The sequence below is a fragment of the Equus asinus genome, chromosome 3 (genome assembly GCF_041296235.1).
Source record: "Equus asinus isolate D_3611 breed Donkey chromosome 3, EquAss-T2T_v2, whole genome shotgun sequence".
Lineage (NCBI taxonomy): Eukaryota > Metazoa > Chordata > Mammalia > Perissodactyla > Equidae > Equus > Equus asinus.
Window position 1 is genome coordinate 8,052,213 of NC_091792.1, and position 20,148 is coordinate 8,072,360.

At 37.1% G+C, this 20,148-nt stretch overlaps 1 protein-coding gene across 50 annotated transcripts in view; it reads right to left on the reverse strand.

Moving 5' to 3' along the window:
* CAMK2D (calcium/calmodulin dependent protein kinase II delta) overlaps positions 1-20,148 on the reverse strand; it is a 291,337-nt gene that overhangs the window by 16,029 nt on the left and 255,160 nt on the right. For 30 of the 50 annotated variants that reach the window (XM_070504662.1, XM_070504644.1, XM_070504663.1 and 27 more), the window contains 2 exons: positions 18,736-18,777; positions 16,324-16,372 (listed from right to left, as the gene is read on the reverse strand). In XM_070504662.1, coding sequence (XP_070360763.1) covers positions 16,324-16,372; positions 18,736-18,777 — 91 coding nt within the window. The remainder of the gene's footprint in view (positions 1-16,323; positions 16,373-18,735; positions 18,778-20,148) is intronic. The other 20 variants (XM_070504671.1, XM_070504673.1, XM_070504657.1 and 17 more) reach the window with 1 other exon arrangement.

The window sequence follows — 20,148 nt, forward strand, 5'->3', positions numbered from 1 at the left end:
TCAGCCTCTCCATTGTTTCTTTTGCTTGCCCTTGGTAACCTCTTCCCTCCCTCTGGCTGTCGCTGACCCTAAGTCTTTCTGGGCTCCAAGCTGGTATTTGTAATTGCATTCTAAACATCCCCAGTTGTCCTGGCATTTCAGACCTAGGGAGCCCCAAACTGACCTCAAGTATCTTCCTTGCAAATCCTGCTGCTTTTCTTGTATTTCTCATCTTGGACAGCGGCAGCAGCATCTACTCAGTGGCCCAAACCAAAAGCCTTGAGGCCTCCTTTCATTTCAACTCCTCATATAGTTCATTCTTCATTCACCCAAATCTTTCTCAAATCCATTTCTTCCTCTCTAGGCTCCTTGCCACTGCTCTGATGTGGGCTCAGAAGTTCCTACCCTCGTGCTCCAAGTCTGCTCCTGCGCCCTCTTCCACCCCACACTCCTTACTGCTGCAGAATCATCCTCTACAGAACAGAGCTGACCATACCCCTCTCCACCGTCTGGAAGCCAAAGCCCAAACTTGTTTGTTTGTTCTTTAAAGGTCTTCCTACTCTAGTTTTCTAGCTTCGTCTCCTGACACATCTTTTTGCCCAGGCTCCCATATAACCTATTCTACAGCCACACCAAGGGGCACACTCTTTCTTCAACTAGTCCCGGCTCTTTGATAACTCTGTGCCTTTCCTCTCACTATTCCTTCTGCCTGGAGACACTCCTTCTTTGGTCTGGAAATTTCCTCCAATACTCTGCTCCGAGGTCACCTCCTTTAGCCGCTTCTCCTGAGTGCTCCAGACCAGCTATTTGACCTTACTGCAGTCCTCCTACAGCAGTATCACAGGATGTTCATATATCTGACGAGGACTTGACCACTGTCTACCTTCAACACTAGTACTGAGTAAATGTCTGTAAATGCACACACATATGAATAAGTAAATACACGGACAGATAATGTACATAAAGTACTGTGTAAAACATGGGATAAAGGCCAAGTGTGTAGGGGAGGATGACCCTGTCTGAGGCAGTCTGGATGTGACTGTGCTAACTGAAGGGCACCTGTGGATCTTATATCCCGCAGAATCAGCAGAATGCCCACCATATGTGAGGCCACAGCACTTTAGACGTCAAGGTAACCTGTACAGCTCTGGAAAGATACACGAGGCATTTCTAGATGATGTTTAAACTTCTTTCAAGAGAGCTGAGTGCAGAGAAAGATCCTAGTTATTTGAGCTTGAACTTCTCAGATGTTCAGAGTTGGGATTTATCAATTTGCTAAGGTGAAACTACATAATAAACTTTCTTCAGGAGTCTAGCAGCCCGCAGTGAAACTTGGGCTAGGAAATGAACCGAATTTATACGTGCAAGCTGATCTTCACTAAAATCTTAGCAGAATATTGCATACTGAAACCTTTTAGTGAACTGCGCCTAAAGACTACTTATTCAATGATCAAAAGTTGCACAATTAAAATAGTTGTTGAGCTTTTTGTGGGTGTATGATCTTAGTGTAGCAATTCTGCCCATTTACTCATTGTCAGTATGTATTCTATCTAATGTGACTGCTGCTGCCTTTCTCAGTTATGGGCACTTGGCTGCCTGAGACTTGAAAGACAGGAAGGTTAAGTGACTTGTTCAAGTCATCCAGCAAATTCAGAAGCTGTGCCAGGGCTGCAGCTTTATTTGGCTGAGGTGCTGTACGCTGTTTAATTCCCTAATCTATGTTCCTTCCCAGCCCACAGTGCCTAATTCAATATTTTGAAATCATAAACTTAAATGAACCACCTAAATGCCTTTGAACTTCCTCTGGCAAGGTGACCGGCTACTTAACTACTGGGCCAGGTTGTGATTAATAATTACACCAATTTCACAAAACTGGGTGCCCCACGGTTTTATTGTCTTTTTCCATGCTGTCATTAACAAAAATAACTCTTGGGAACAGTTATTATCTTAGGCAAATATACAAATTAGAATCATTTTCATGCCTCTGGTATTTTTTTTAGAAAAAGGTGCCTATCAACTCAGCTATGTTTGGAGTTTCCTATGCAATTAACGGCTTGTGTCTTAGTGACTTCATTTCTATTTCACTAATTTGATATATTAGTTAACATTCAGGAGAGTAATTTCCATTATTTTGGCTTTTAAAATCAAAGCCATTGAGGATTCTGGAATTGATTGGTTTAATAATCTATAACATTTTATTCAAATATAAGACCAAAAATTACCAAGTTTCTATTCAAGAATGATTTCAAGAAATTTGTAAACCTCACTTATTCAGAAGTTCCCTGTTCAATAACATCAACTATTCAGCCCTTTAATCTCTAGAAGCCTCCAGATTAAAAAAGAAAAATTAAGGGGCTGGTCTAGTGGCACAGCCATTAAGTTCGCGGTGGCCTGCGGTTCACCAATTCGGATCCCGGGTGCAGACCCACACACCGCTTGTCAAGCTGTGCTGTGGTAGGCGTCCCACATATAAAGTAGAGGAAGATGGGCACGGATGTTAGCTCAGGGTCAGTCTTCTTCAGCAAAAAAGAGGGGGATTGGCAGTAGATGTGAGCTCAGGGCTAATCTTCCTCAAAAAATAAAAAAATAAAAGTAAAGTCCTCTATTAAAATAAAATTAAATTATTTAAACCATCTTTGTATTTTGCTCTATAAACTAACTACTCTTAGTTTCAAAGCATATTTAATTGGAGAAGAAGTACTATTAGTCTTAGTCTTGTTAAAGTGCTATGGCCTGACCATAAACGATTGCCAGATATTTAGGAACGGGCAACTCTAGCATTGAGATCATTTAGTATAAGTAAAAATAGGTTTACATTTTTAAAAAACGTTTGTGAGGAGATCACTGGAATATAAAATATGGCCATGTCATTCCTAAAATGACTCTGGATCTGAAGATGAAACAAAATATTTACTATTTTTTAAAAAATTAAGGGATGTGTGAAGTATTTTTATAAGGTTCTTAATTAAAAAATGGCATAATAAAAGTTTTAGTCTAAGGAAACTATATATGGTTATATAGAACATTTGCTTATATGAAAGAATTCAGCCAAATCATATTAAAGTAATTGGGTAATGTTCTGCCGCGCCCAGCTGACTTGCAGAAGCTAGAAATAGCACAACATTACGAACACCACTGAGTATTTTAAGTAGTAAGATGTTTCATGAATCAGATAGGTGTGGTACCACTTCCAGTTAAGAGCTGATGACATGGAAACGAAAGATTTTAAGAAACTAGTTCAAAGATTCATATCAACTGCTTGGATTTAAGATGAAAATTGTAGTTCTCCTAGCATTCAAGTTTATAAACTTGCGTGATAAGAGAAACACTAAGCATTCTCAAGGGGTATCTCTCTCTTTCACTGCAGAGCCAAGGAGAAAGCTATTTTCTTAAAAAACAAAAATCAGACTTGGAAAAGAGACAATTAGACTTGGGATTTTTAAATATTTGCAAAGTTCTTTTTTGCATTTTTTGGTTTTGTCATGAAGGAAATCCAGCTTTCCCCAAATCTTGGAACTGTAACGATTCCAACTAACCCCTCTGATCAATTTTACATGGTATTAGCCCGAACTGGGCATTTATCTTTCAGGTCAAAGGTAAATGTCAAGTGTTAACGCTCTGTCCTTCAGCATGAAGAGCCAGAAGTATAAAATATTGAGAAGGGTTAAAATTCTGTGTAACCAAGAGAGGGGGTTTTCACCTTTTCAAAGATTTCTATTGCTGTCGTTTAGCTTAGTATTAATTTTATTTTAAATAACTTTTTCCATTCCTTTATAAAAAGTATAAAATTTGAGTTTAGTAAAAAACAAAATTCAATATATTCTTGGGTAAGTTTGTTTATGACTACACTTTCCTGAATATTTCAGCTGATAGATTTGTGAGTGCTCCCTTGGATCAAAAATGCAGGAAGAGCTGAAGAGCATGTCCTCTGTGCTACAAAGCCATCATATATCTTTGTTAGTTTTGCAAAAAGTAAATATAAAAAACAAAAAGGGGGCCAGGCTGGTAGCCCAGCAGTTAAGTTCGCACATTCCTCTTCTCGGCATCCCGGGGTTCAGTGGTTTGGATCCCGGGTGTGGACAGGTGCAGATGGGTGCGGACGTGGCACGCTTAGCAAAAAGCCATGCTGTGGCAGGCGTCCCACGTATAAAATGGAGGAAGATGGGCACGGATGTTAGCTCAGGGCCAGTTTTCCTCAGCAAAAAGAGGGCTAATCTTCCTCAAAACAAAAACAAAAACCCAAAAACAAACAAACAAACAGATCCATCAAAATTGACTGAAGTGTGATGTCCTTGGATTAGTTTTTTGAGAAAGAACTAGGCTGACTATAGGAAGAATATGAAAAAATGATATTCCGTCTGCACATTTATTGAGCCTCACTGATATTTTTAAAGGCCTTTTCCCCTTGTTTCCAGGTTCACACAAGCTCTTAGTCTCGTTTCTGTATTTCTCACCTCAGTCTTGCCTCAAGTGAACCTCAAGTGAGGCTGAAGCTAAGCAGGTTTATGACCCACCATTTACAGATATTTTAACCATAAGAATGTCATTTCACTTTTCTGTAAGTGAAACACTTCTGCTTATCCCATTCCCCTCAACAAGACTGCCAAGCTAACAGGGTAGATCTTACTACCACCCAAGAATGTGCAGCAGCTTCTCCCGTCATTGTAATCCCATACTTTCTAGCTCATTCTCATCTTTAGCAGCTGTAAAAATAGCTTATGCTTTTATTACAAAGTCTATCCTTGTCTAATCCAGAGCTTCCAGAATCAATGAGTGGGAATTGCAAGGGCAGATCAGGTTATCTAGTGAAGTCAGAAGAGGCCAATTCACAAAACGTATCATAGAATCCAGAAAATTAGGGAACTAGTGATTTATGATACATCCTAGAACAAATGAGAACGACAGCAAAATGTTGTTAGTTCTGAAATATATGGTTCATAAATTTAATTTTACTGTAATTACATTGGTTAAACCAAAAATAACTTTACTGGGCCTGTAAAATTTGGCCAAGATATTCCAACAAGTACTTTTAAACTAATTTCCTAAGCTGAAATGAGAGCAGCATATCCCAGAGCTGAACTGGGTGCATAGAGTGCCAGTGTGAGGTATCACTTTAATAAAGAGCATCTGCCATGAGAACTCATTTAAGAACTTCGGGTCTAACGGGATATTTTCACCCTCCCAAATGAAGCTTTGAAAAATGCAGTAACTAATCATGGAAATGACTCTTGGTCCTGGGAGTCTTATGACTGCTCTCTGCCAAATGCATGGGGACGTCAGAAGAGTTATAGGAATTCCTATCATTTTGTGTGTGTGTGTGTGTGTGTGGTGAAAATGGGACGTCATTTTCCTCCAAACCCAGTAAATCTTGCAAGTTGTGACAAACCATGGTAAATTTATCCAGACTGACTAAGCTTTAAGTTCCATCTTAGCTTACTCTGCTTTTTATTTGTAAAGGTTATGAATGAAGAGCTTCTATTTCTTGAAGACAGACTTAAATACACAATCTTGTATGCTCACACTGCTTCTACATTGGTCAATATACCTCTCAAAAACCACACCAGTCTCTCTCAAGTAAGCGCGCTCTCTATCATTAAAGGCCATTGACCTTTTCAGAGGTATTTCTCTACTGTTCAGGAATATCTTTACATTTCTGTTCACCTTAACTTCATATAATGTGATACAATATTTGATTAGGATACTGCTATAATTCTGAGCAAAGTAGGCTGGGATACAGTAAAAATACTCTATATTCAAAATAGATACCATTGCCACAAGTTATTTTCCCCAATCAAAAACATTCCTTAGTTCAAAATGAAAACAAATGACATTTTGGAGCAGCATTTCTTTCTTTTCTTTCTTTTTTAATTTGAAAACACACAGTGGCAATGGGTTTTTGTCTATTACCCAAACTTTTCTTAAAATTCGAAATTCTTCCCTTCACCTTTGCCACCTGTGTTTTGCTAGATAAACATACTGTAAATAACCACATGTAGGGATGTTAATAAAGAAACCAATGATCCTGTATTACGAGCTATTTCAAAAACAAATAATAGGTCTTTCACACTTAACTTGTCAACTTCTATCAAGATGGCTAGTGTCCCTTTGAGGACACACTGGACTGGGCAGTCACAGTCTCCAGGAGGGACATTTTATGTTATGATTATTGAGATAGTTTGCTTGAGAAGTGTTTAAATAGCTTTGCATAAATATGCTCCTTTTTAAATATGTATTTTACTTTTGTCCAAAACAATCAGTCTACACACTTTTCTTTTACTCACAACGGGCACAATCAAGACACAGTAAAAAATGAGCCAATTTTTCAAAACACTTGTAAACATCCAGGGATAAAAGGATCAGTTTAAATGAGGGAAGACTTTGTCATCACTTAAAACGTTATGTTTAATTAAAAACAAAAATATGTCTCTGAACTCAAAATCTTAAGAGTTTAAACAAAATTAACTTAATGCAAAACCTCCTAATTAATTCATTAATTTATTGAGCGCCTACTATGGAGGCAAAGAACAGCGACTTAAAATAAATAAACCAATTGTTTAAAATTCTTCACAAGTTAAGCGAATACTGTTACCTTAAAAGCTATAAAAATATACTGACTTCAGTTTTGAAGCAAAAATGAATTTATTTTTTGTACTTGGGCAGCTTCTAGCTTTGTTTATGTATGTAGATTGACAAGATTCTATATGTGGGTCTTAACATATACAGATGTGTACCCACTTATCTAAAATAGATGGTTTGGAAAATAGAAATGTTGATGCTAAAATAAAAAACACAGGTCCCCTTAGACTTATGGACTGTTTTAATAGCGAACCTCTGTGCTTGTATCATCTACTTATAGGAAAGAATGGCCAGAAATAGCATAATTTTACTGAGTAACCATCATGGGCCAGGGCTTATACCAGGCATTTCGCAAACATTCTCTCTGGTCAACATGGCCATGCTTTGTTATTGTTATTATTACGGGTTGATTTGTATGAAATTCTCACTTTTTAAGGTACTGAGATATTATTATCTCCACTGAGCATATGACTCAGAGAGGTTTACAGGAGCAGCTGGACTGCAGAGCCGATCAAAGGCTGGGCCGGGCTTCACTCCTCCTGTGTTTGGCATCAAAGCACATGTTCCATCCAAACAGGAAAGATGACCCTGTGGCTTTTTAAATTTGCATTCTCTGTATTTTTAGCTCCCAAATTATGGGGTTGGGGTGGTCAGGGGACATGTGGACAAAAGCCTATGCAGATAGCAAGTTGTGATGTGATCATAACTTTTAGAGAATTCTAGTCTTGTTAGTCACCGCTGGGACATGGCATGACTGGCATCCACTATGCTCCCTTCCTCTATCAATTAAGTATTTATTATTCCTACTATTGTCAAACACTGGTCTAGTACTGTGGATATAGCTGTGGACAAAACAGACAAAACCTCTGCCCCGAAGAAACGTACATTCTCATAGAGGAAGAGAGACAGTAAACAGTACGTAAAATCAGTATTTCAGGTAACAAGAAATACTAGGAGGAACGTAGAGCAGAAGAGGATGGGGGCGCTGGATTTGGAGGGACACATTTTAAAACAGGGTCATCAAGGAAGATCTGAGAGGCTAACATTTGACTAGAGACTAAAAAAGAGAAGAGGCAGCAAGCCATGTGGAGTGTGTATCAGAACCTACCAGGCAGGGAATGACAAGTGCAAAGATCCTGAGGCAGGAACATATCCTGCTTGATAACGTTTCAGGATAGTATGCCTGAGGAATCTTACAGGAGGTGAGGTCAGAGGGTAAAGGAGACATGGCTGGGGGAGGTCCTGATTACGGAGGGCCTTTTAGTCCATTCTAATGGCTTTGGGGGCCACTGGAGAATACAGAGCAGAAACATTACATGATCCGATCTATTTTAAAAGTGTCACTCTGACTACTGTGTTGTGAATAGGCTGTAGGCAGTAACGCGAAGCAGAAGACTGGCTAAGAAGTTATGTCAATAATATAGGCAAAAGATGATGGTATCTTGGACCAGGCTGATGGAAGTGGAGTTAGTGAGAAGTAGTCAATTTCAACCCCCCTCCCCCCCCCCCCCCAATTGTGTGTATTTTGAAGGGACAACCAGTTAGATTTGCTCACAGACTGGATCTGGGGCATAAGTAAATGTCAGGAGACAAAGAAGGCTGAGACGATGACCCTGAATATTCAAGGAACTAGAACACAACACAGACACATCAAATGCAGGTTTCACAGAGGCGTTTGCACACGAATATGTGGGAAAAAAGTTGCAGACATGATATCTAGGAGTAATGCAATTAGATCAAAACATTGCAGCCTGCAAAATAGTGCAATGGAGGTGAAGAGGAGTAAAACAGGAATATTTTCGAGAGGAGCCAGGGGCATCAACGTTTTAAAAGTATAATTTAATCTATAACTTTTGTAACATGAAATATAGAGAGAGTTTTTATATTTGTTTTTAAAGAAAACAATTGAATAGTTTGGGAATGTTCAAACTGAAGCATTATTTTTAAATTGTCTGTTCTAATCTAAAGAGATTATACCAAGCATCGAAATGTATTTGCATATTGCAAATTGTTTTCTTTGGGTACGGAAATACCCATATATACATAATTGGGATAATATGGCTCTAGGAGGGGTGTTAATTTTCCCACAGTAAAACAAATCATAGCAATCCCAATAACTAAATCAGTCTTTTCATACTAAACATGATGCTTATTTTCATATGATGGATTGGCAAATTCTGCTTAACAACATCGGCCAAAGGAAAAATGTTATACTATTACATAGAAAAGAAATAAAGAGAGACTACCTAATTCACTAAGGACAAACATTGTATTCAAATAGTCTGGAAGAAATTTTCTTTAACATAGAATACAATTTTAATGCAAAATAGCCATTAATTGGGGAAATGCACCAGCAGGTGGAATTTCATAAAGGAGTATACTCTAAGACTGAGAACTCCTGGAAGGAAAAGGCAAGCCTTTTTAGCCTCAGCCTGGTCTGCGATGTCCAGCATATAGTAGGTGTTCAATAACTTTTTTAAAAAAACCTAATGAGTCCAAATATTTCAGATAGAGGTCTCTTTGATAGTAATTACATGTGTTGTATGTATCTGAAATTTTCTATATTTGCTCACATATGACTGTAGCTATGTCCTTATGTTTATCTTTTAATGAACATATTATATTATTCCCTGTTTTAGAATTATCTAGATACCAGCCACAAACAAAGAAGGTACGTCATCGTGCGGAATCATCTTTGTCTTTTCTAGACTTGCTCATGGGGGCAAGAGAGATGTGGCCAGTGCCGTCTCAGAACACTTTACATTGTGGGTGCCCATAGAATATTTGTTGCACTAAATTGAATAATGAAAATACTACTATTCCAGATGCAAATAATAAAAATCTTTGACTTCTAGATAGTCTCTTCCATTAAGCTGCTTCATTCAGTAATGCTTTCTCTATTTCTCCTTGTAATATCTTAGTTGTCCATTTAACATATTGGTCTGAAATCAAATGACCTGTAAACTGGTAGAATGGACTAAAAATGCAGAGGACTAAGATTGATTTCTTTGGCTACTTTACTTTAGATTTAATTTCTCCTGAGCACATCAAAAGGATTATAGCAGAAATCCATTCCAGAAAAACAAACAAATAAGGTCAGTTCACTGACTTTCAAGAAGAATCACTACATGATACAGACAAATAATTTCACATAATTTCTAGAGATGTATTTACTGCTAGAAAGTAATACAAACTCAGCAAAGGAGGTAGTATTTCACTAAAGTAACTATTTTATTCTAGTAATTTTGAAATGATATAAAATTCACAGTGCATAAAAACATAACAAATTATGACAACTACTTCATAGAAATGCAAGAGGTCAAATAGTAATTTTAGATATTAAGTTAATTTTAAATAGTAGATACTTTAGAAACATGAACTATATCCCCATAATAATTCTCACTGGGATGCCTTTAAAGAACTACTTTTACAGTCCATCAGTGCTATGATAACATTTTGGATATGCAAGTTAGTGGACACCATTTTTTTCCCCATTGTAATAATATTCTCTAAAACTGCAGTGATTTATTCTTACATTTAAGTTTGAATTAAACGTCTTTCTATAATTATTTTGAACAGTTTATATTATTAACATATATATTGCATTATATATATTACTTTATAATGTATAATTGCACATACTTTAAAAATATGAGATCTCATAAAAATCTATTAATAGTACTGAATTAAAGTGGGGTAGGAAAAAAACCTTACAACTCTGTATTATTGATTTCAATATCTAAATTCTGTAACCTGGGTAAACCTGAGTCACGGGGAAATTAAGCAACTTACTAAGGCAAGTTGGATAAAGGCTGGAACTAGAAAAGAGTGTAGACTCCAGATTCCAACCAGAGTCTAGCTGATATTTTTTTATATCAGCAAGAAAAGTAACAAAGTTATAATCTGAAAAGATAAAGGAGACAACAGGGAGCAATAAAGTATTTTTAAACTTGCACATAACTTTAAGTTTAGCAGCTTATTAAACTGGACCATTGTATTAGGTAATGGGAATAACAGACATTAAAAAACAACGTTTTACACTCAATATATATGCAACTATATTATAATGTAAATTAGATCTGACTATGAGATTTTTGACTATACAAGTTGGGAGTCTGATTACCTCTTATTTTTAACTTCCACATAAAGTAATGTCTATGAATGGTAAATGTTACATTTTAAAACTCTGAATTACTAAAATGAATTAAAAGTTAAAAATCTAAGATTTAGAAACTGATGGCAAGAATCTTACAAGATACATATTTTTAGAATTTATGCAGTATTTAATAAAATAATGCTACCTTATTTGCTGTGGAATTTTCTAAAAGTGCATACAGAGTTTTGCAAACTTGCTAAAAAAGCCATTTATAGAAACTTTGAACTGAGGAAGTTTGTTCATCTAGAATGAACCTATGTTCCTCTAAAGATAAAATGAGTAGTTACATGTTTTTGTTGGTTGGTTTCATTTGTTTCATTTTGATTTTGGACTTTGTTTTAAGCTGGGGTTGGCAACAGTTTTGACCCTGTATTTTACCAGCCCCGCTGCAAGCCTGAGGCTATCACTGACAAATGTAAGAGGCAAACCTAGCAGGAGGCAAAGAGTAAAAAGAGAAACAGAGTGAGTATTGAGGTAAAGTAAAGGAATGTGAAAAAGGAAGAGAAAGAGAAAACGAAGTAACTTTTACACTGGTGGTAGAGGGGAATCAATCCTGTACCAGTCCTACATGTCACTGATCCTGATTTAAAAGTTAAAAGACCAATGGGTAGATACACATATGCAGACAAAAATTTTTCTAAATACCTTTTTAAAAGTCAAATTTTGGATTAGAAACCCTGAAAGAAGTTAGTGTACGCTGCACTACAGGTCTTCTAAGATCCTTTTAACCTAACGGAATGACAGAATTATCAAAGGTCCTTAAATAAAATACCCAGGAGTTTCTTGATTTGCAGATTCCCTTGAAGTAAGAAATGCCTGCAGGACAAGCACTCAGTTACACACCGCATGTGGAACTGAAGAAGACTGGCACCATGCGATTGTCTGTCCCAAGGACTCCTACACAGAAGTGCAGATTTTCATTGAAAACAGAATTTGAGAATCTTCAAATCTGCGTATTTAGTGATCACACTCTCCACTAATGTACAGATTTACAAAAGACAGAAAGCTCATTAATCAAGTGATTCTGTAGATGAGCTGAGACGATGATATCCAGGTGGCATGAAACATCAGCCCCATTCAGGTAACAGGGGTGGCAGCACCTATGCCCTTAATTGGGCCTTTTGCAAACATGCAGCTTCCTTACCATCATGTACTTGTCAGCAAAAGGAAAAAGATAAACAAGACTGAAGTCCCCACACACAGTCAATCTTATAGCAATGCACTTCTGTTTGCTGTACAGGGCTCCATTGGCTTAGGCCTGTAAGAAAGATGAAATGCGGCAAGAGATCCAATCAGCTGCTGAGCGGTGAGCTGAAGTGAGATTGTGGAAGCAGGATGAGTGACAGAGATGACATAAAGGCAGACAGGAGGACAACTTTGACAAGTGTTGCACAACTTGGAATTCTGGGAAAGAGTAGAAAATGGACCAAACCGATGCACTCCCATCAGGAAGACGGAGCTGGCTCTGAGCAACGATGCTGGACAGGGTATGAGGCGGAGAGGCGCTGTGGCAAACAGCGACAGGTCCTGCGAACTGGGGCTACAGCCACAAACTAAAAGGACAGTCTTCAAATGTATACAGTGCCCAAAGGACCATTGCTTTGGGGCCACCCACGCTCAGAGAGCAGCACTGTTAGTACTGCCATCTACTAATTCAAGGCTACTGACGGCAGCTGTTCTGTAACACCTGAAATTAATCAAAGTAATGCTTTACTACAAATGGATTCAAAACGGAATGACTATTTCAACAATTTTAGACCTAAAAAAATTCATATTTTGAAAACGCCAGTGAATTCTAATAGGAATTTTTTCTTTTTTGATTGTACAATAGGCTATTTTTTATCTCAGTTGCTTCTGTGGAAATAACTATGCTTCATTAAGACTCCCATTTGTTTTTAAACTATAGTATCTTTCCACTACACTGAGTTTGTGGCTGAATTTACTGACATAGCATTAGAGATGATATTTGGTTTTTGAATACAGAACAAAATTAGGAAGTTGCTCAAAAGTTCAACATTAGGAAGTCAATACATTGCCTTGGAGAAAGAAAACAACAAACTCTAGAAGCTTTTTAAAACGAAGAGTTGGAAAACAATGCAAGTCCCTCAGGATGACCGTGAGCTTGGGAAGGAAAATGTTGTGATTGTAACTAAATGCTGAAAGTTTTTAAGAAGAAGAAAATAAAAGGACTTTTAGACATAAAATACATTTATCTTGGGTCTCAGTTTTTCATTAAGTTTTTCTGATATCTACTGAACTAAATAAGAGAAATGGCCTAAATTATAGCATAAAAGATTCATATAAAGCATAAAGAAGAATGTTTGACTCCAAGTTGTTGAAAGCTCTTAAATAGGACTAGTTCACAAAGAGGAGATGTTCAGGGAAACAGTAGGCATTCAGTAAATATTTGCTTAATTGAATGAAGAAACTGAGATAACCTAGATACAATTCAAGAGTAATGCATAGATTGGGGCTTCATGAAAACCAAAGGCTGTTCTGAATGGAAACTAACAAGCAGAGCTCAAGGAAAATGGATCTTCTCCAAATCCTGGCTCTCTAGGTACTCCAGGTTCCCCCGAATGTGAGGACCATTAACCTATGACACTTCTGCATTCCTCCTCTTTTGAGAACAGCTGGCCTTTCTACCTTTTTCCTTCACAAGAGGCCAGAAAAAGGTACTCTACTGTTGGTTCACCTCAGTTCCTCCTTTGGCCATGTCACCAGGATGTGTTAATTTTTCTCTCTCTGTTTCTTTACAGCGGAAAGGATGTAGAAGCTGTTACTGCCTGATTGGTCCTTGGGGATGGGACAGAATGTGCACTGCACTAGCACGAGAAGCATGTGAGATGGCATTCAAGGGATCATGTCTCACCATGAAACAACGTAAGTCTAGGTGTTGGTTTAGGTGGGACGGCCAGCAGGAATGGGCGGAGCATGTGGCTGCACACAGGCGTGCACTATGGGAACATGCCTTTAAGAGTCTGTTGCAAAGTGTGGTGTTTCACCCTGATAATAGGGTTATATACAGAAGGCATAGGAGTGGAAAGTGTATGCGTGGAAGACAGGCAGTTTTGTAGAGAGGGCATGGTTCTGGTCAGGTTCTATCACTGACGGTCTTTGTGAGTTCCTAGATATATAGGTAAACTTAGCTTCTAAGGGAGCTGGACAATAAACACATCCCTAACCAATCTACCTAGAGCTGCAGCAACCTCTGAAGTAAAAAGAAGACAGCAGTCATTCAAATGTGGAAATTTATTAGGGCCTGTGCACTGATTAATGGAGAAATTCCCATACAAGCATATCGCCAGAATAATACGTATGTGGAAAACATTTATGACAGTTTCATGTACCATTTGTCTCACAGTCAGAACAGTGCTCTGGGGGATCTCTCCTGATGTTCAATATTAAGAAGGTTAGCCACCAAAAGGCTGTATGGATCTTAAAGAGAACACCAACGAGCCCTAATGTGTTCTATCTAGGACTCTGTGACCATATCCACACTAGTAAATTTGAGCAGAAACTTAATTTATTCATTGAGTTCAAGGAAATAAACCAAAGCACTTTGGGCTCAGTTCTTTTGATCTCAAAATTATGCTTAATTTCTCTGACATTTGATGTGTATAGGCTCAGCATAACTATAAAGACAAATACTGTCTCAATTTGTGAAATCCCAGAGCCAAGATGAAACCTATATCATCATTGTGATTTGAAGAAGGGACTGTTTTCTGAGAACTGCTTATACAACTTCATTTCACCAAAAACATATAAACTATAAGGTATGACTGACAGGGACTGTGTTTATACACTGATATTTACATAGGTTAACAGCAATCACCCTACAACAATACTCAGTATAATGAAGAGTCACATTCAGATGAGAAAGACCACTTATGAGAACTCTGCTTGTGAGCACCAACGAATAAACATTTTCCTTGGAGCACGAACCGCACACAGTAAGGTGTTGGTAGTATCCTAACTAACTGTATTCAATTATTTAAGGATTCAGTCTCTCCAGTGGATAATGCACAGGTTATTTCCTCCTTCTGATTGTTGCTCAAGGAAAGGATGTAAAAAATCATATAAACATTTTGCTTGGCTGAAATGGCTAATGAACCCAAAATATAAAGATGATGCTTTCTGAATCACTGGGAAAGCTAAATGGCACATCTGCTCCTTTGGTTAAAAAAAGGATTCTCTTTACCTAATACGGCTGGCATCAATGATTCAAAAAATTACTTCAGTTTAGCTCAGGGGCAAGAATGAGATGAACAGACCTACTGAATAACATCCTTGACACAGCTATGCACCTTCCCGTTGTGAAAAATAATGACTGACTACCTCTAGCTAGTCATATAAACAGGGAACACTTTAACAGTGTTGGCTGTTCCACTCAACCAAGAGGAAAATATCAGCAGAGGTGACTGGCAACTTGTGGTCTCTAGCCATTTTTATTTCCTAAATTGCCTATATGTTTCCTTGATCTGAGAAATTCCCCATTCTTTATTCTATAACCTGAATATAATTTTTCAAGACTGTATTGTACTAATACCACCTACAGAATTAAAGCCTACGTGATAATATTAGGAAAATAATCTTTCCAGATAGGGTTTAAGCACTGATGGATCATTTCTCTGAATTTATTTTAAACTTCTTTTCCTTTAATACCTCTGTTTTAAATATCTCTATTGCTACCATCCCTTTTTGGAATGGCTTCTAGACAAGTGGCCTGTAGAAACTGTAGTTATGTGCAATGAATTACAAAAATGAGAATAGAAAACTGCAAAGCAATTGAAGCGAAATTAATACTTCTAAAATAGCAAGAGCCCAAAAAGAAGTAAGCTAACTGCAAACGTGTGTTTAGTGTGCGTGAGCAGAGGCACTAAGACGACGTCAGTAGAAACGCTGGCAATGACTTGTGTGCAGCTAAAAGAACTCGGGCAACGGAACTGAATGGAGGGCAAGTATATATTAGGAAAGCACTTGAAAACCAGGATAAAAAGGCTGCCAAAGGGGCTGGCACAGTGGTTAAATTGGCCTGCTCTGCTTCTGTGGCCCATGGTTTGCAGGTTTGGATCCCAGGTGCGGACCTAGCACCACTCATCAAGCCACACTCTGGCAGCGTCCCACATAAAATAGAGGAAGATTGGCACAGACGTTAGCTCAGGACCAATCTTCCTCACCCCACCCCCCAAAAACGGCTGCCAAATGTGAAATTCCATTGACACCCACTCAAGACCATTCCAAGTTTAAAAAAAAAAAAGCCTATTTACATATTCCATTCTTGAATATAAATTGTTTTCTGGAAGGTTTCATGAATGTATGTAATACATTTTTATATTTCCTTTTGATACTATGTTTCTAAACAGTCCTTACTAGTTTAAAAGCACAATGTGCTGGAATATACCACACACTGTCTATAATTTAAAAACAGAAAATGTGAAAAAAATTGACAAAATCAATACATATAACCAAAACAATAATGTACTTGCAAAAAGAAAATTATTTTTGTGTCCTAGTTCCTAAACTCATTAGTCATGTGCAACAAATAGATATTTTTTTCTGATATATATGGAAATCTCAGTTACAATTTTCTGTTCCCGGCTTAATCATACCTTTCACATCTTCATCCTCAATTGTTGTATTTGAACTCTCTGTTGACTCCTGTTGAGAAGAAAACGCACTTTAAGTTGCAAACAATGAATAGTTTGACTGATTTTCTTCTTAGAAAATTGGCAAGTGATGTATATATCATGCAAAATTCTTCAGCAGGCTGTGTGCATATGCTGACATGCAAATGGACAAATACATTATGTGGTTTTAACAGAAATAAAATGCCAAATGCTGCAAACATTGAAAAAAGGGAGTACTCTGGCTGTCTAATCTCTGAAGCAGGATAAATCTAGGTGATTTGGAGAAGCAGCTGAAGTATGCAAATTATTTTAAGAACTGGGTAAAGATGTGTTTGTGTTACAGTGCCCCATAAGGTGTGCTTTTTCTATGTATTGATGAAAAAGTGAATATATTAGCCTAATGACTTTGAATCTTAAAATAGAACAATTTTAATTCCCAATTAATGAGTAAAATAGTCCCTTCTTTGTGTAAGTCACTATATTAAGCACTGAATTCACAGCCCATTTGTCTGCCTTATTTGTTTGTAAAGAGAGAAAGCATTTCACCACATGGTTTGATGAAGAAGCTGAGGGTACTAAGCTGAGATATGCTAAAAGTGCCTTTAAGAAGAACTTCCATGTTTGTGGTCAGCACAATGGAATTATAATGAATAATTTCCTTTCAAGGACAATCATATTCTTTTCATTAATTTCTATATTAGAAACTGGCTGTTCCTGATACGAAACCTGCTCCCATAATGAAAAGATAAAGCTATTTCTCTGTAAAACTATAAACGAAGTTGAAAATTAATAAGCACACTTAAAAGGACACTGTAACTGCCAGTAATAAAATACATTCCTTAAAATGATTCAATAAATTTTTCCACTAATAATGTACTAATAAAATATTTTCTAGCAAAGAAATTTAGTAATATTCATAAGAAAAACACAATTTTCTACTTGAAATGATTAAAGGATAGAGCTGAAAAAAGTTGGAAACAAACTTCTAATCAATAGCTACGTGCTCAGTGATGAAAAACAGATTTTGGAAAACGATGCAAACGCCAGTCAGTGTCCTTTTAGAGATTCAGTATTCAAAGAAGCAATCAATTTATATAAACATCATATGTAATATTTAAACCAAAGGGACAGACTGATTAATTAAAGATGTATCCAGAGTCTCCATACACACAAAACCAAAGCAAAGAGTCTTCATGCGTTTCTTAACGTGCCCTAGTGTTCAACTGAAACTCGAGATGAAGGTAAACCCATGCACTGTAAAAAAACTACTTCATGTAAGCAGGGAATATCATGCAGCAACTCTTACAAATGACATAGCTAGAGCTAGTGAAGCGTCCACTCCAGCTGCTATGCTTGGTCTTTCATTTGCTAATGATGTTGGAAAACATTGTTCTCATATGTGATGCTCCTGACTACCTCATGTCTTTTAGGGACTTAGAACACTTTAAGTATCATGACTATAAAATACATCTCATAATAAAGAAAGAACACTTCATGTTTTTTACTTCAATGATTTTAGTATCGATCAACGAAATGTTAAGCCAGAGGAAATGTGTTTTCTAAGCCTTAAACATTGTTGATAAAAATGAGGAGAAGACCCATGACTACATTTAATATTTGAGAAAAGTATAAGAAGTATTTTTTCCTCCCCTTAGAGATATAATACTGTATGACAAGTAATAAACTGGGAACATGGTGTACATTCAGAAAATGTCTCCTTTCATCCTATAGACGTGTATGCAAGTACTGTTATTTAGTTAACATGCTATGCGAACAATTTACAACAGATAGGAAACATCACAGTCTTCCTACAGTGTAAGTGGTTAAACGTCTGCTACTGAAGGCATATAACTCAACAAAAACAAACATATTTCACAAGACGTGAAACAGCCTGATTCTCCCCAAATTCACACCAAACAACATCAACAAGAAATTAAAAGAAAAAAACACTATGACAAAAGAATAAATAAAAGCAACATTTAAACAAATACCTATGAGCTCAAATTGATTTTTTTGAAGACAGTGGAATGATATAGCAAGAAATTCTAAAATTTCATGCAGAATACATCTACAGTACAATGCACAGACAGGCATGGGAAAAAAAAGACCAGATGGAATTGCTTAAGATACACAGTCATCTTGACATGAAGACTTTATTTAACCCGACTTTTATTGACTAACGGTATAATTCATTTCTCTTTCAAGATGTCATTCATTTTTGTTTTGAAAAAAATATGTGTACAGTTCTAGATAAATTAGGCCCAAAAGAAAGTGTGGCAGAAAAAGGGTGAGGAATTTCTTTCCTATTTTTAGATAGTGAATTAATTTTGCTTGCATATTTGATGAGATGTGTAATCTTGTTAAAGCAAGATGATGTCGATTCTTTCTGAATACCTTGTTTCCATCAGGGTTGTGGATTACAGTAGTTTGGGGCTCCTGAGTGAGAACAAAATAGAGAAAGAAACAGGTCGCATTGGTAAGTACATTCTTACTAGTGTGAGGGACAGAGCAGAGTGAGCCAGCTGACAAAACTAAATAGTGACAAGAGCTTAAGCGATGTTAACTACTGTCAGAGGTCGCAGCTGACAAGATCTCTGATGAAAGATCTCCCTGGTGCACCCATGAGAGAGGACACCTCAGCACCCAGCAGCAGCATGCAAAGACCTTATTCGTGATCAGCACACAGACAAGGCTTTGAAGTTTGGAGACCTAAAGAGGCACTCACTGTTTCACAGAGTCCTGTACCAGACAGAGCTTTCCTTTCTTCTTTAATAAGTAGCCTGTTAATATCTGCCCCATGGGAAACTAGCCAAGGACACTGGAGACTGGAACTCTTTGAGATAATCTCAAATTCTTGTGAAGATATTTTTCAGCTGTAGTGCTTTGAGAATTGATTATGGTGTCATCACTATAGTTAATACACAGATAAATACCCCTGGAAAATCTACAACCATTGGACCACGCTTAAAAAAGGGGTTATCCTAAAGAATCTATTTCAAAGGTCCATAAGAAAGTCTAAGGAACGTTTAAAAAGTTCATTTAAAGGGTTCTAGAACTAATTGTATAATCACCATAATTTGAGATATAGTTCCTGTTAAATTCTGTGTTAATTCATAGATAAAAGAAATTTCTGCTTCATGGACTATATATACAGAAAATTTCCTTGTAAAGTCATGCTTTTCCATGAAGAAAATATTATTCCTCCTATTGCTTTCTACTAGAAAATTGAAGAAATATTCCCACATGGAAAATAACACTCTAACTGATTTAAAAAACGATTCAGTGTCCATACGTTAAGGGCATGCTTGGCACTTTCATTACATGATGTCTCAGTAACCGGGTGTTACTACAACCGCAAGTGCCTTCCCTGCTCTCGGATCTCCTCTCCACCACAGTTTATGCTGCTGTACTTAGAGAACATATTCACTGCTTCCTTTCTTCCTTTTCCCGGCTAGAGGTGTGATCAACACTCTTTTTTACTAATAGGTAACTTGCTATCTTGGTGTATCCTTCCTTTAAATGTTTTTAATTTGAGCCTTCGGTCAACCCAAGTGAAATAATCCCCTAACATTTTCAATTTATTTGAAATAACAGTACCAAGCACAGCAGAAAATCAGAAACATTTATGAAAATCAAATCAAAATATGGAATAGTTTGGGGGAAATATTATGGAACTCAGAGCACTGAATGCCAGTATTCAAATCTCAAATTTTAACAACACTGTCTCAAAGTGTTAAACTGATTTAGTTGTGAATGGTGTGAATTTGATTGAAATGACAAAACTATTTTCCATTGATAACACAAAGC